Source organism: Panthera onca, chromosome X (assembly GCF_046562875.1).
Source record: "Panthera onca isolate mPanOnc1 chromosome X, mPanOnc1 haplotype 2, whole genome shotgun sequence".
Lineage (NCBI taxonomy): Eukaryota > Metazoa > Chordata > Mammalia > Carnivora > Felidae > Panthera > Panthera onca.
In genome coordinates this window covers 3416991-3435406 of record NC_138357.1, presented here as the reverse complement: position 1 = coordinate 3435406, position 18416 = coordinate 3416991, and the positions used below count along the sequence as shown (strand labels likewise).

At 36.7% G+C, this 18416-nt stretch overlaps 1 protein-coding gene and 1 pseudogene across 1 annotated transcript in view; both read right to left on the bottom strand.

The window, feature by feature from the left end:
* Nucleotides 1-18416, bottom strand: part of GABRA3 (gamma-aminobutyric acid type A receptor subunit alpha3) — a 335334-nt gene that overhangs the window by 68851 nt on the left and 248067 nt on the right. Inside the window, exon 5 of the mRNA XM_081793915.1 lies at nt 18126-18346. Coding sequence (XP_081650041.1) covers nt 18126-18346 — 221 coding nt within the window. The remainder of the gene's footprint in view (nt 1-18125; nt 18347-18416) is intronic.
* LOC145714762 (U6 spliceosomal RNA) lies at nt 13441-13541 on the bottom strand (annotated as a pseudogene).

The following is an 18416-nucleotide window of genomic DNA, read 5'->3' as shown; positions in this document are numbered from 1 at the left end:
ACAACCTATCAAATAATGAATGATGAAAATGTGGTGTATTTGCACAAAAGAATATTAGTCATCAATGAAAAGTAATAAGGACAACAGAATGGGTGACTCTCAAGTGTATTATGCCAAGTGAAAGTAGCGAACACAAAAAGTCACATACTGTATCTTTCCATTCATATTAAGTGTCCCAGAATGGCACATCTATAGAGACAGGAAGTAGATTAGTGATTGCCTGGGGCTGAGTTTGAGAATGTATGGTGACTGCAAAGTTTTGGAGAAAGTTTTAGAGGTGATGGAAATGTTCTAAATCTAGTTTGTGGTTATAGTTGTACAACTCTGTAAATTTACTAAGAATAATTGAATTGTACACTTACAACATAAATTTTATCATTCGTAAACAATACTTCAAAAAGAGCTCTTATGAAATTAAAAATGCAAGAGAGGCATTATAGTATAGCCTTTAAGAGTATAGATACAAAATCCAGATTTATAAGATTTACAACCCACTCTACCTCTTAGTAGCTATGTGCAAGTTATTCCAGGTCTCTGTGCCTTGTTAGCTTATATTTTACAAATGCCAATTGAAGCTCTAAAACTGGATAGTATTATGTAGGGAGACAAGATATCTAAGCACTGAGATTCAGAGTACAATAACTAGATTAATGTCTTTTACACTGAATCCTAACACCAGTGATTCTCAGTATCTCATCTATTTCCTATGGTATACACTACCCATGGGTAATATAAATTTTACCTCTGAGGTGCCTGGGTGGCTCAGTCAGATAAGCATCCAACTGAAGCTCAGGTCATGATCTTACGGTTTGTGGGTTTGAGCCCCGTGTCAGGCTCTGTGCTGACAGCTTGGAGCCTGGAGACTGCTTCTGATTCTGTCTCCCTCTCTCTCTGCCTGTGTCTGTCTGTCTGTCTGTCTGTCTCTCTGTCTCAAAAATAAACATTTTTTTTTTTTAATTTACCTCTGGTAGAAGGTATGTATATCAGAATCTCAAAGTGGTAGGGGTGCATGAAATAAGGAGGTAAACAATGGGCTGAATATGGAAGTTTGAAAACGTTTACGCCAATGATTAAGCTATGCCATCTCATTATTGACTTAAAGCCACTGAGTAAATAGTTTCTTTTTTACTCCTTTGGAACTAAGACAAATTTGTGACTTGGTTATTTGGTGTGTTATCTCATCCCATTGGAATTATCTAAGTACATTTTCAAAATGAGCACATATATCAGAGATTATTCTTACTATGCTATTTGCTGATTATTTTTCTATTATAGCATTGACACAATAGTCATTGTTTGTTTTATATTTATTATATAGTGCTTTGCATTTTTAGGATTTTTTTTTTGGTACATATGTCTTATCTCCTGAACTAGACTGAATACCACATGTAAGTCATTTGCTTTTACATGGGAATGTATGCCATGCATTAACCCAACTAGAAAAAAATTCCAACTGAGAAGCTACTGCATATATGTTAGTGCCCATTTGCCTTTGGCTCAGGGAAAGTGATCCTCCTGGAAAATGAGGCTCTGGTCTTCTCTCACTTTACTAAGCTGCTTACCCATTTCTTTACCCTTATACTACCTCAACATCTAGAACACATTCCTTACCTAGAACATTGTGGAGCTATACACATAACATCTGTACACCTCAAAATATGCATGTCATACAATTAAAAAGATTTAAAAATTATAAAATGAATATGAGTCAAAATGAATCACCCAGCTCTTAAAAACTGCCTCACAGAAAACCATCAAATTATTTCTAGATTTTTGCATATAGAATACTAATTTTTTAAAGCAGAGGCATAATGTAGGAAAAAATTCTGGAGAAAAGAAGTTTCTGAACTAACTGAAGTCCTAAAAGTTAAAGATCTAAATTTTATTGAGTATACGCACTCATTGCTCAGTGAGACTGTCAACACATTAAGAGTAATAAAGGAAGGAGAAACAAATTTAGAAGGGCACAAAGGCCTTTGGAGTTCAGTCTGAGCCCGCTGTAGACAGTATGTCACCTGGGCTTTTTAGAAATGGAATAATCCGTTTTGAATTCTGAGGAATATTCTTTCTACAAACCAAAGAGTAGAAAACACTTCAGAAGTGGTTGAGGTGCTAGGTAGGCTCTTTCTATGACCATGGAGTAAAGGGCAGGGTGTGAGATTTATGATGCAAAAGAAAAAATAGTAAATCATTACTAGCTATTATCAGTAGAGGATGAGCCATTTCAAATATACCACCACCAAACACCCAAACCATTCTTAGTCATAAGAATGCCAGTTGTCTGCAGGCTTACCATTAAATCCTTGTGCTATAGGCAAAAGTCTTTAGTACATTGGGCCTCCTAATGTACATTTAGTACCTTGAGCTTCCTAATTAGAAGACCACCAGTTTAGCAGTGCATTTAGCCTTTATAGGGAACACATCTAAATTTTAACAATTACTTCAGACATGTAGCTCCAGACTCATTTTCTGACTTTCACACTTTTCCCCACTCTCCATCCATCTGCAGATATGTGTGATTTCAGCAAACAGAGCTCTCATGTTTCTGTTTTTGCACACATTTTTTAAGCCTGAAATGCCATTTCCCTTGATATGCGCAACAAATTTCCTTCAAGTCTTTGCTTAAATATTACCTCTTCCATGATGCTTTTTATGTGTGCTATAGGCATAGTGAGTTCTCCAGATCACAGAAATCCCAGAGCACTTTGGGCAAACACCTCAGTCCTTAGCACTGTTGAAATGAGTTTCTAGGTCCAAGATGGAGCTCCTTCTGTTTGGGGTGCTATGTCAACAAACTGAAACTTAGATAACTTTTGTGTTCCTGTAAATATCCTACTTGGCCAGAAACACTGTATAGCCACTCAGCCAAGCCCCAAATGCCAAGCCAACTCTGGGCCTTTTTATCCCAAACAAGGTTGACTATGTGGCCTCACCCAATCAGATATTTTCTATTTTTCTCTTCCTAGTTCTTTATTCTTTATCATATGAAAGCTTTCTATCTTCTGCCACATTTTTCAATTTTGCAGTAGGAGACTGTCTACTTCATGAAGTGAAATAAAGTTTGTTATTATTACCTAAGGTGTTTTCTTTAATCATTTTTAACAGCACATAAAATTATCATGATCTGTTTATGTGTCTGTCTTCTGAACAGGCCTGTGAGTAACTTAAGAGAAGAGACTCTATCATTGTAAGTAATCCTAGCCCTACTATGGTTGTTGGCCCATAAGAGATAGGCAATAAATTCTTGACTTAATAAATATTTCTGCAAGACAGAGTAATTCTTTTCAGCCCTGTTTCCCAAAAGAAACTGCGGCCCACAGAGGAGAAATGCTTTGTCCATGGTTACAAGCTGATGTGGGCCAAAGTTGGGACTCTTACCCAGAGTCTTAATTCCTACTCTAAAGTTTATTTCACTATAACATGCAGTCTTCACTCTATCTAGGAGTAGCATCTAAAATAAAATAATAAAAAATCCCAAAGGGAACCAGTTCCTGCCAAAGAACTTGCTCGCTCCGCGCAAACACCCAACTCTGTGCTTCTGCGGAGCCAAACCTCCGGCAGCGGATCTGACTCCCTCCCGCTGCCACAGGGCTCCTCCTGAAGTGGATCACCTAAGGAGAAGCGAGCTAAGCCTGCCCCTCCAGCCCCCGTGCACCTTGCCTACCCACCCCAGCTAATACACCAGATCCCCAGCAACACAAGCCTGGCAGTGTGCAAGTAGCCCAGACGGGACACGCCACCCCACAGTGAATCCCGCCCCTAGGAGAGGGGAAGAGAAGGCACACACCAGTCTGACTGTGGCCCCAGCAGTGGGCTGGGGGCAGACATCGGGTTGGACTGCGGCCCCGCCCACTAACTCCAGTTATACACCACAGCACAGGGGAAGTGCCCTGCAGGTCCTCACCATGCCAGGGACTCTCCAAAATGACCAAACGGAAGAATTCCCCTCAGAAGAATCTCCAGGAAATAACAACAGCTAATGAACTGATCAAAAAGGATTTAAATAATATAACAGAAAGTGAATTTAGAATAATAGTCATTAAATTAATCGCTGGGCTTGAAAACAGTATACAGGACAGCAGAGAATCTCTTGCCACAAAGATCGAGGGACTAAGGAACAGTCACGAGGAGTTGAAAAACGCTTTAAACGAATTGCAAAACAAAATGGAATCCACGATGGCTCGGCTTGAAGAGGCAGAGGAGAGAATAGGTGAACTAGAAGATAAAGTTATGGAGAAAGAGGAAGCTGAAAGAAAGAGAGATAAAAAAATCCAGGAGTATGAGGGGAAAATTAGAGAACTAAGTGATACACTAAAAAAAAATAATATACGCATAATTGGTATCCCAGAGGAGGAAGAGAGAGGGAAGGGTGCTGAAGGGGTACTTGAACAAATTATAGCTGAGAACTTCCCTGAACTGGGGAAGGAAAAAGGCATTGAAATCCAAGAGGCACAGAGAACCCCCTTCAGACGTAACTTGAATCGATCTTCTGCACGACATATCATAGTGAAACTGGCAAAATACAAGGATAAAGAGAAAATTCTGAAAGCAGCAAGGGATAAACATGCCCCCACATATAAAGGGAGACCTATAAGACTCGTGACTGATCTCTCCTTTGAAACTTGGCAGGCCAGAAAGGCTTGGCACGATATCTACAGTGTGCTAAACAGAAAAAATATGCAGCCGAGAATCCTGTATCCAGCAAGTCTGTCATTTAGAATAGAAGGAGAGATAAAGGTCTTCCCAAACAAACAAAAACTGAAGGAATTTGTCACCACGAAACCAGCCCTACAAGAGATCCTAAGGGGGATCCTGTGAGACAAAGTACCAGAGACATCACTACAAGCATAAAACATACAGACATCACAATGACTCTAAACCCATATCTTTATATAATAACACTGAATGTAAATGGATTAAATGCGCCAACTAAAAGACATAGGGTATCAGAATGGATAAAAAACAAGACCCATCTATTTGCTGTCTACAAGAGACTCATTTTAGATCTGAGGACACCTTTAGATTGAGAGTGAGGGGATGGAGAACTATCTATCATGCTCCTGGAAGCCAAAAGAAAGCTGGAGTAGCCATACTTATATCAGACAAACTAGACTTTAAATTAAAGGCTGTAACAAGAGATGAAGAAGGGCATTATATAATAATCACAGGGTCTATCCACCAGGAAGAGCTAACTATTATAAATGTCTATGCGCCAAATACCCGAGCCCCCAGATATATAAAACAATTACTCATAAACATAAGCAACCTTATTGATAAGAATGTGGTCATTGCAGGGGACTTTAACACCCCACTTACAGATATGGATAGATCATCTAGACACACAGTCAATAAAGAAACAAGGGCCCTGAATGATACATTGGATCAGATGGACTTGACAGATATATTTAGAACTCTGCATCCCAAAGCAACAGAATATACTTTCTTCTCGAGTGCACATGGAACATTCTCCAAGATAGATCATATACTGGGTCACAAAACAGCCCTTCATAAGTTTACAAGAATTGAAATTATACCATGCATACTTTCAGACCACAATGCTATGAAGCTTGAAATCAACCACAGGAAAAAGTCTGGAAAACCTCCAAAAGCATGGAGGTTAAAGAACACCCTACTAACGAATGAGTGGGTCAACCAGGCAATTAGAGAAGAAATTAAAACATATATGGAAACAAACGAAAATGAAAATACAACAATCCAAACGCTCTGGGATGCAGCGAAGGCAGTCCTGAGAGGAAAATACATTGCAATCCAGGCCTATCTCAAGAAACAAGAAAAATCCCAAATACAAAATCTAACAGCACACCTAAAGGAAATAGAAGCAGAACAGCAAAGGCAGCCTAAACCCAGTAGAAGAAGAGAAATAATAAAGATCAGAGCAGAAATAAACAATATAGAATCTAAAAAAACTGTAGAGCAGATCAACAAAACCAAGAGTTGGTTTTTTGAAAAAATAAACAAAATTGACAAACCTCTAGCCAGGCTTCTCAAAAAGAAAAGGGAGATGACCCAAATAGATAAAATCATGAATGAAAATGGAATGATTACAACCAATCCCTCAGAGATACAAACAATTATCAGGGAATACTATGAAAAATTATATGCCAGCAAATTGGACAACCTGGAAGAAATGGACAAATTTCTAAACACCCACACTCTTCCAAAACTCAATCAGGAGGAAATAGAAAGCTTGAACAGACCCATAACCAGCGAAGAAATTGAATCGGTTATCAAAAATCTCCCAACAAATAAGAGTCCAGGACCAGATGGCTTCCCAGGGGAGTTCTACCAGACATTTAAAGCAGAGATAATACCTATCCTTCTCAAGCTATTCCAAGAAATAGAAAGGGAAGGAAAACTTCCAGACTCATTCTATGAAGCCAGTATTACTTTGATTCCTAAACCAGACAGAGACCCAGTAAAAAAAGAGAACTACAGGCCAATATCCCTGATGAATATGGATGCAAAAATTCTTAATAAGATACTAGCAAATCGAATTCAACAGCATATAAAAAGAATTATTCACCATGATCAAGTGGGATTCATTCCTGGGATGCAGGGCTGGTTCAACATTCGCAAATCGATCAACGTGATACATCACATTAACAAAAAAAAAGAGAAGAACCATATGATCCTGTCAATCGATGCAGAAAAGGCCTTTGACAAAATCCAGCACCCTTTCTTAATAAAAACCCTTGAGAAAGTCGGGATAGAAGGAACATACTTAAAGATCATAAAGGCCATTTATGAAAAGCCCACAGCTAACATCATCCTCAACGGGGAAAAACTGAGAGCTTTTTCCCTGAGATCAGGAACACGACAGGGATGCCCACTGTCACCGCTGCTGTTTAATATAGTGCTGGAAGTTCTAGCATCAGCAATCAGACAACAAAAGGAAATCAAAGGCATCAAAATTGGCAAAGATGAAGTCAAGCTTTCGCTTTTTGCAGATGACATGATATTATACATGGAAAATCCGATAGACTCCACCAAAAGTCTGCTAGAACTGATACATGAATTCAGCAAAGTTGCAGGATACAAAATCAATGTGCAGAAATCAGTTGCATTCTTATACACTAACAATGAAGCAACAGAAAGACAAATGAAGAAACTGATCCCATTCACAATTGCACCAAGAAGCATAAAATACCTAGGAATAAATCTAACCAAAGATGTAAAAGATCTGTATGCTGAAAACTATAGAAAGCTTATGCAGGTAATTGAAGAAGATATAAAGAGATGGAAAGACATTCCCTGCTCATGGATTGGAAGAATAAATATTGTCAAAATGTCAATACTACCCAAAGCTATCTACACATTCAATGCAATCCCAATCAAAATTGCACCAGCATTCTTCTCAAAACTAGAACAAGCAATCCTAAAATTCATATGGAACCACAAAAGGCCCCGAATAGCCAAAGTAATTTTGAAGAAGAAGACCAAAGCAGGAGGCATCACAATCCCAGACTTTAGCCTCTACTACAAAGCTGTCATCATCAAGACAGCATGGTATTGGCATAAAAACAGACACATAGACCAATGGAATAGAATAGAAACCCCAGAACTAGACCCACAAACGTATGGCCAACTCATCTTTGACAAAGCAGGAAAGAACATCCAATGGAAAAAAGACAGTCTCTTTAACAAATGGTGCTGGGAGAACTGGACAGCAACATGCAGAAGGTTGAAACTAGACCACTTTCTCACACCATTCACAAAAATAAACTCTAAATGGATAAAGGACCTGAATGTGAGACAGGAAACCATCAAAACCTTAGAGGAGAAAGCAGGAAAAGACCTCTCTGACCTCAGCCGTAGCAATCTCTTACTCGGCACATCCCCAAAGGCAAGGGAATTAAAAGCAAAAGTGAATTACTGGGACCTTATGAAGATAAAAAGCTTCTGCACAGCAAAGGAAACAACCAACAAAACTAAAAGGCAACCAACGGAATGGGAAAAGATATTTGCAAATGACATATCGGACAAAGGGCTAGTATCCAAAATCTATAAAGAGCTCATCAAACTCCACACCCGAAAAACAAATAACCCAGTGAAGAAATGGGCAGAAAACATGAATAGACACTTCTCTAAAGAAGACATCCGGATGGCCAACAGGCACATGAAAAGATGTTCAACGTCGCTCCTTATCAGGGAAATACAAATCAAAACCACACTCAGATACCACCTCACACCAGTCAGAGTGGCCAAAATGAAGAAATCAGGAGACTATAGATGCTGGAGAGGATGTGGAGAAACAGGAACCCTCTTGCACTGTTGGTGGGAATGCAAATTGGTGCAGCCGCTCTGGAAAGCAGTGTGGAGGTTCCTCAGAAAATTAAAAATAGACCTACCCTATGACCCAGCAATAGCACTGCTAGGAATTTATCCAAGGGATACAGGAGTACTGATGCATAGGGGCACCTGTACCCCAATGTTTATAGCGGCACTCTCAACAATAGCCAAATTATGGAAAGAGCCTAAATGTCCATCAACTGATGAATGGATAAAGAAATTGTGGTTTATATACACAATGGAATACTACGTGGCAATGAGAAAAAATGAAATATGGCCTTTTGTAGCAACATGGATGGAACTGGAGAGTGTGATGCTAAGTGAAATAAGCCATACAGAGAAAGACAGATACCATATGGTTTCACTCTTATGTGGATCCTGAGAAACATAACAGAAACCCATGGGGGAGGGGAAGGAAAAAAAAAAAAAAAAAAAGAGGTTAGAGTGGGAGAGAGCCAAAGCATTAGAGACTGTTAAAAACTGAGAACAAACTGAGGGTTGATGGGGGGTGGGAGGGAGGGCAGGGTGGGAGGGAGGGCAGGGTGGGTGATGGGTATTGAGGAGGGCACTTTTTGGGATGAGCACTGGGTGTTGTATGGAAACCAATTTGACAGTAAATTTCATATATTAAAAAATAAAAAAAAATTAAAAAAAATAAAAAAAATAAATAAAACAAACAAACAAAAAAAATAAAGTCTTTCACTCATTTAAAAAAAAAAAAAATAAAATAAAATAATAAAATGAAATGAAATGCAATAAAAAATAAAATAAAATAAAATAAAATAAAATAGTAAAATAAAATGGCTTGGTTCTTTAGAACTACAGAGAGTCTTCTGGTGATATGTGAATCAGTCCCACCCTTGTGTTAGAATGAGTTTTTTAAACAGCCTCAATCTGTCTGGAGATCAGCTTCTTGCCTTTGAGAGTAAAGGCAATTCTTGTTATTTCAAGACCCTGATTTTCCTCTTGAATCTGACCACTTGGGAATACATTCTTCCTTTCTTCCTTCCAGCTCAATGCCAGTTCCCCTATAAAGCCCTTTCATATCTGGACCCATGCTTCCAATTCATAATGAAACCTGTACTTTTTAGTTCACAGCACTTCATTGTTGGCTTTTTGTGAAAATTCCATTAAGCCTGATAGTACAGTGAATGATGTGTCCTATCTTTCCTGCTAGGATATGAGCTCTTCAAAGGTAGGGGTTGATATCACCATACAGAATACACAGCATAATTTTGTGTATGTGTAACTGAGAACTTGTACTATTACTTGCTTCTCACCTCATTGTAAGCTTTCTCAGAGCCCAAAATGAGTCACTCTACATCTTCTATGCTCTTACTTCTGTTCATTAGAGTGAGGGTTACTAACTGGGGTTCTGTGAGTCAGTTTCTAGTTTAATGAAAGAGGAACTACAGGTGGAATCCCCTAGAGCAAAATCCATTACAAAAAAGAACTGTGAAACAAAGCTATCAGTGCCTAGTTGATTCGACTACATTAAATCCTATACAGCTAACAATGTGACCCAAATGCCCTCCCTGGTTCGTGACCATTTCAGAGGCAATCTCTATAATAAAGACTCCTGTGCAAGCTATTTGCATCTAAACTAGGAAGAGACTAGCTTTACTGTTAACATTTTCACAATTTATCTTTGCAATAATCTGTCTTTGGAACATCCCAAGTAAATAAGCAAAAGTGACCCAATCATACAATCAAAGAATAAAGGAAGCCATGAAGCTCTGAATATGACAGTAAGCCTCTTTTAATTGCTTCAAAAATGCTACTTTCTTGTCAATGATACATTATGGAGAAGTGAGTTCTTATTTTCTTTAATTTTCAGCTAAATGTGAGATACTATTACTGTGTAGCTTAACACAAAAATACACTTTGTGCAATGTATTCAATTTTATAAAATTTCATTGTGTCAAAGTTCTGAGCTTCAGAGCTGAATTTCCAACTGCAGCTTGTCATGTCCACCTCAGACTCATTATACTTAAACTTTATATCCCCTACGTTCCCTTCTTAGAGGAAGTGGTGGGATGTAGTAAAGGGAAAAGTGTTTGCTTTAACCTACAAGTGACGGGTTTCTGTACAAGTTCTGCCACTTACTAGTGGTATGACTTTGGCTCAGTTCAGTTCACTAATCAAAAAAGTGGGGATTATGAAAATAAAAACCTCCAAAGTGGACATGTGCCAGGATATATCAAGCAATTCATAAGGCTTATCATATTTACTCCACACAATAGCCTTATGAGACAGGCATTGTTATGATTCACTATATTTTACAGATGAAGGACCAGAAGTAGTCTTAATGCAGAACCTACCTTCTTAATCACAATGCTGCATACATTGCACAATGCGCAATCACTGCCATGAGAAATGAGATAAATATGTGTGAAGCACCTAACACATCACCTGGCATATAGAAAATCCTAAATAAGTGTAGATTCTCTAAACACACTTTCCTCTCTATAAAATATCTGCTGCTTCTTCTATATTGCTTTTTAAAAATAAAATAATAGCACCACAATCTTCTCAGTATCCAGAGAAAATATGTAAGGGATATTCTCGATATTCCTTCTTCCTCATTACCCCATATCTAGTTGGACACCAAGTTCTTTTGAAAGCCTCTACTTTCTTCTCCACTCTTACTTTTTGCTGCCTTTGCTTCATCCCTGAACAGTCTTTCCTGGATTACAAAATGGTCAACTAACTAGTATCCCTGCTTCCAACTGATTCTCCAGAGTGCAACCTTACATTTTAATAATAAAAAAAAAAACCCTCTGGAATTGGCAGAGAACTTCAGCCATTCACCAAATCCATTCTCACTTTTACTTGGGAACATAGCAGTGTTGCTTTTCTCAACCTCCTTCGCAGTTAGGCATGTCCATGCGACCTCATTCTAGCCAAAGAACTATCAGTAGAAATAAGTATGCCACTCAAGACCCAAATTTTAAACACTACCCACATACAGTCCTGAATGCTTTTTCATCTTCTACTTACTTGAAACAGAGAAGCACAGTGGTCTTGGAAACCATGTATTGAATATGGCAGAGACACCAGATGAAAGGAGCTTGGGTCCCTGAAACACTACTTAGGAGTGAGCCACTTGCCAATGAGGAACACCTGCTTTATAATTTATAATTTATAATTTATAATTTATAATTTATAATTTAAGGAGCAAGAAATACACTTCCATCAGGTTTAAACTATTGTACATTTTTGAGTTCAGCAAATTATAACACAAATGATCTGATTATGCTACTCCATTTTAAAAAAAAAAATCAATCATGCTTCCCTGTAAGTACAGGATGAATATATTCTGTATCACTTCCAGATTATTATCCCTCATCTATTATGCAGAAATCCTTCCAAATAGGTATGCTATTTGGCTATATTTACCACTACCCCTCCTTATCACTGTCATTTTCCAAAAACTTATTTATTTCTCCACATTCAATAGGAATGTTAATACTTGGATTATTATTTTTTCTAACCCTTAGTACTTTCATTATCCAAGGAGACTTCTTTACTCGTTAGTAGCACTCATACAACATCCTGACCCTCACCAACTTCCAATCAGGTACCAAATACCACCAATGCTACATATTATATATCTATATTCTTCTTCAAAACCTTTTTAGTGCAAAAAGCAGTAGCTTGAGACAGACCTGCATTTGCCTAATAAGTGCATCATCTTGGGCAAGTCATTTTTATTTTTCAAGCTTCACTTACTGGATCAGTTCAATAGGGATAATAGTGCCTATATATTGAATAGTTTTTGTGAATATTACAGATGTTTTACATAAAGTGTCTGGAACATAGTATGTGTTCAACACAAAATAGTTGTTATTAATATTATTGTTAGAGTATTATAGCTCATATGTACAGCTTATCTTCATCCTTGCCTTCTTCCCATCTACCTTCCACCACTGTTCCCAGACTGATGTGTCTAAAATGCAAATCTGTGCCATTCCCTTGCAATAAACTCTTTAATGGCCTCCTATTATTTTTATGCCAATGTAGCTCATACTCTCCACTCCAATACTCTGCACATTACTCTATGGTCCAGTCATAATGAATTTCTTTTCACTTCTTTAGTGTATCATTACTACTTCCCCCACCTCATTCTCCTGGACTTCATACCGACCATACTCTCTCTGGAACATTCCCTCCCTATCTTTTGGTCTAATTTATTTCTACATATCTTTTAAGTCTCAGTTTAAAAGTGATTTCCTCTAAAATTCATTGTAGATATTCCCCACAGACTCACTTCATTGTCCCTGCTAAATGTTTCCATAGCATTCTGTACTTCCCTGATCACAGCACTTATTCTGTTATCATTATGGTTTAATTGTTTCACCCACTAGAATGTAAGTTATATGAGGGCAGAGACCTCATCTACTTTTGCTTACCACTTTATCCCTAATGCCCAGAATACTGTTTGAGTCTCATTAAGCCTCCTAGAAATACTCTTGGAAGAATAAATAAATGAAAAGTTCTAACGAAAGACATGGATTTTCTGATGCATGATGTCAATTCATTAATACCTATCTTTATGCATGCTATTGCCTTTGCCTGGAATACCCTCCTATAGCTCACCTCATCTCTCACCTGTTTGATAGTTACCTATACCTCCTTCAAGATTCAAGACACAGGATTAATTGGCTCCTTTTTACAACTTTCCTTGATGCCTCCACATGATTTTGGATATTCATCACCCTATGATTCTATCACATTTCACACCTCCTTTGGTTTAAGGGCTTTTACATTATTTTGCAGCTATCTGTACAGAATGTCTGCTTTAATTACTAGACTGTAAGGTCATTATGAACATGAGATGTGTCTTATTTATCTTTGTAGCTCGGCACATGTCTCAAAGCCTTAAACATAATAAGTACTCATAAATGTGTTGAATGCATGATTCAGGTCAATGGGAATAAATCTACTTAAATTCAATAGGTACTTGTCCCTCCTACTCAAATAATCAGTGGAACTTGCTTTTACTGCATTATGTATTATGCAACATTTACACATAATAGATATAAAGAACAATACAACGAACATGTTTATCCATATCTGCCTCAATAAATGTTATTAATAGAAATGAAATATCCTATATATCTATGTCTAAGAAATGGAAAATACTTCACAAACGTATGTATCATCCTGATCTGGGCTCTGTTTGTCTTCTCTATACTGTTTTAATTTTAGTATGTGTGCTGCTGAAGCAAGCAGCAGGTAATGTCCTTTGACTTGCATTTTTATGGTTGTCCTGAGGTCTCAAGATGAAGGTTTCATTCTAAACTGCCCTAGTTACATAACTATGAAATCTTTAGTGAGATTTTCTAAAGCTGACCCTCTGTAGTTTTCCATAGAATTGGGATAAGATTTCCAAGGGTCAAAATAATAATAATAACAATAACAATAACAATAATAATGTAGAATAACACTTCCTGAAAAATTATAAGTGTTCTTTTACCCTTATCTAACTTACACTTTTCATATGTCTGCAAGACAGGCAGCAGCTACATTATCATCAGAATGAGAAAGCAGATAGTTTGTGTCTTGCAAAAGGTCACTAGATGAATAAATTGTGGGGCCATAGAGCCAAGCTTTAATATTTTCAGTTTTGAACATAGGTCTTCCTCCAGACCTATCCTCCTGGGTCCAAGGTGAATCATTTACTATGTAAGGTAACCAATGGCCTTATGCTTCTGAACTGCTATACTTCCTTTATTCTGTACTTCAGAATAAACACACAGGCATTACACATATATTCCTATTTTATCAAACTCCACTTTCTTGTTCAGTTCAGACTGGGATGAATGAATTAATGGTCATCTTCTTCCCGTTCATCTAACTTTATTTTCTGGTGACTAATCCTTTGGTCTATTTCATCTGCTGCCCTCCTCAATCTTCATATTTCATCATATTTCTATCTTCTTCATATTTCAACATTCCCATCTTTCCCTCTCTTTTCTTCTTTTTTTCTATCATGCCTCCAAAACTCAAACCTATATTCAATTCTATTTTCTTTTATTATTCACTTTCTCCATTATCCTGTTCTCTTCATTCGTTCTCTATTCTTTCTCTTCAATCTCCATGTGTTGATTTCCTCTTCTGCCTCTCACTTGCTCTTCATTTTCTTATGGATTTTTACCCATCCACATCTCATCATCCTCATCCATCTCTCCAACTACCTCATTCCACAATCCCCTCCTCTGTTAATATATAGTCTGCTTCATTCTCTCCACAATTGTATACACTCTCATCTCTTCTTCAAACCCTTCTCTTTTATGCACTTTGTTACAAGTATGTCAGTCTTATATTTCTCCACTTATGCCCTATTCTCTCCAAATTCTCCTTCATACATTATAACTGTTCATATTTCTACTCTGTCCTATGAAATGTCCCATTTCTACCATATCTTCAGTCTTTGTCTTTCTGATGTCCACTTTCTGCTATCTCACAAATAAGTGCAAGTCTCTACATTTAAAAAAAGCAACTATTTTGCCCCGAATGTATCTTTCATTTTCAAACAAGCTCCCAGAAAGTATTTTCTTTATTTACTATCTTCACTACTTCTATGCCAACTCCTAAAAACTCACTAGTACACTAAATAATACATTGAAATAGTGTATTTGAAGAATGCCAATGCCTTCTATGTTGCCAAACCTAATACATTTAATTCTCTATATTCTTGATCTCTTTGTAATAATCAAAAATGTTGTAAAAATGTATAAATAATAGTAAAGAGGATGAACTTGCAGCAAAACTGCCAGAGTATGAATGATGGATCAACCATTTACTCCCTAGGTGATCCTAAAATTTTTCTTACCCACTCTTGTCTCAGTTTCCTCAACTGTAAAGTGGAAATAATAGTACCTATCTTACAAAGTCATTAGTTTATAAAAGTGGAGTGATAAGAACTGTCCATAGCACATTATAAATACTATATTGATGTTAACGTTTATACTTAGCTGTTACTGGTGTTATTATTATTGATCACTGTATTCTTTTTTGAAGCCCTTTACTCCTTTGATATATCAGTCAAAATAGGTTAGATTAACATGCAGTAACAACAAATGCTAAAATTTGAGTGTCCTAAAACAATAGAGATTTATTTCTCACTCACACTACATGTCTATCTCAGGTTGTGGGGAGGGGCATTCTCTTCTATAACATCTTCAATAAGGGACACAGAATGATAGAGTCAAGGCCACCTGGCATAATGCTACTCACTGTGGCCAGGGGAGAGGAACATGGAAAATTATGTACTGCTCTTAAAAGTTTCCCAACCTCCCTCAGAAACGACACATGTTATTTCCAGTCTCATCTGGTTAGTCAAAGTCACCTATACATGCCTAACTGCAAGGCTATATGGAAGTAAAATACTACCATGTACCAGAAGGACTTGAGTTGGAAATACTGAAAGTAGCAGTACTAACTATCACACTTAGATTTCAAGATACTGTACACTGGGAGTTCTATTAACACCTTCCTTACTTTTTCTTCTTGGTCCTTCATAGGTTCCTCTTTCTCCACTTCTGCTGTAATAAATGATGCTACATGATTTGATCCTTGGTATGATTTTCTCACTCTGCATACTTTCCTAAAGTGAGCACATCCATTCACATGGTTGTCCCAATATGCTGACAATACCAAAATTCACATCTCTAGCTTGTATCTGTCTTTTAATCTTAAGATTTGTATATCTAACTACTATTATACCCTTGTCCCTGGATAATCTACAATCTTTTAAATCTTATCTTGCCCAAAATTAACCTTAAAGATTTTCCTATCTAAATTTCTCCTGTTTTATATGATCTGCCCTATTTTGTAGCACCATCATTCACCCATGTTATTTGGGTATTTACTACCTTGACTCCTGTCCCCCCTGTCATTCTAACATTGGCCATTTTTAATATTTCCTCAGTGTATTTCTCCTCCATCTTAATCAGCTGCTCTGAATTAGAATTCCACTACCATTTTCCTAGACTATTTAAGCTATCTACTAACCATTTTCCCTAATTCCAGTTTTGTTCTCTTCAAATACATCCTTTCAACAGTAACTAGAGTGCCATATATAAAATTAAAAACTGACCACCTCATTATCTTGCTTTTGTTGAAGGAAACCATTCCATTTCCTATAACTGCTTACTTGGTTTTCTCTGCATACAATGTCCTTCCTCTCTTTGTTTCACTTTATACCAACAATTTTCTTCACTACATTCTAATAGTACAAAAATGAATGTTAATACTAATAACCAGGAGCAACATACACATATAAACATATATACAACATATATGTAAATATATAAGCTATGGGAAGAGATCAATAAAATATATATGCTAATTTTATTGATCTTTCTTCTGGATTATATTTCCCTTCCTCTCTCCACCTTCTTTTTCCCTTTTATATCCACTTTCCTTCTTTCTTTTCTCCATCATTCTCGCTTCTATTCTCATCTCTCCTCTAGTGTCTCAGCTCCTCCTCTTTAATTCAACTTTTCTCTTAATTATCCATTTGCTATGCATTCTTCTTTGCCTATATTCTTAGCTACCAATTTTTTTCAGGAGAAACAATAAATAGCAAATTTGAAGTAACTAAGGACTAGCATATGGGCAAGGATACTTTGTGTATTCATTACATGTTTACCAGGCCTGTATTATTTCAGTTTTATTGTACAAAATAACAAATACTCAAATTTAAAAACAGCCACAGAATCTGCACTGAAGGATCACATTTTTTCCATTCAATAGTGTTAATTCAGCTACTTAAAACTGAAACTCATTAATGTGGGAGGGAGCTACAGAACAACTGTAATGTACAGAAAACATAAAACAAGAATCAAGAAAGTTTTTTAGTGTTGGGTCAAAGAATATTATGGAACTGAAAATGTTTTTAAAGTCATTCTTTTTGAACGAAAAATTATACATATATATGTATATATGTACATTATATAGACTTATTTATATATATACGTATATATGTGTATATACTTATACATATATATGTGTATATATACTTATAAATATACATGTATATATACTTATATGTATATGTACGAGCTCATACATATAAGTATATATAAGTATATAAGTATATATATGTAACAAGTATATATTACATATAAGTATATACATATACATATATATAAGTATAAGCTTATACATACATATACATATAAGTATATATACATATATATGTATAAGTATATATACATATATATGCATAAGTATATAAATGATATTTAAAAGAAACATTCTTGTTTGGAAACCTCATTTACATCAAACTCCTCAGCATTCCCAGGCAATGTGGGATAAAATATGTGTTGCTATAATTTTGTGTATATATTATCTATAACATTGTATGGTTCAGAAAATATCCATCATTATCTCATTTGATTCTCACAATTCTGCATCATAGGGGAAGATTGTTGCTGCAATTAAACAGTCCATTATGACTGTCACAGTGTTCTGCCTGTATATATGGCTATGAGTTTGTGTATTTAAGTGTCCTTGAATGTATATGCTTATGTGTTAATCCACGTGTCTCTGAGTATGCATACATTTATATATCATGAACATATATCTGTATATGAGAATGTTCATATGTCCAACTGCATTTATATGTGTATCTATAATATATGTCTGTGAATGTGTATACCTGCAAATATGTTAAGCATATACCTATATGTGCATTTATAATATGTAAACTTGATAGACTTTTTGATGGATAGCTTAAAACATGCTACTTTCAAGCCCAGTCCTACCCCCAGTATACTTTAGATGGGGGGGCACCACTCTCTAACCTCATTGTGTAGAGGAGTGTTCCATTGTCCACCAGTCTGAGCAGCTTGTTAGGTGTGGTCATGTTATGGGCTACTGATTTCTTGCCATTGTGAAAGAAGGTGTCAGGTGTCCAGATCTTACTAGCCAGGAGATTGTTCAGGGGAAGGATCTTCATGGGTCCATCAAATTTAAGTCTTTCATCATGCCATGTCTGTCGAAAAAATACATCAATGGTGTACTCCTAGGGACAAAAAGAGAGAGGACAATGTTTGAACATAGTTCTGGTGACGACCCACAGTGCCCTTAGCGAG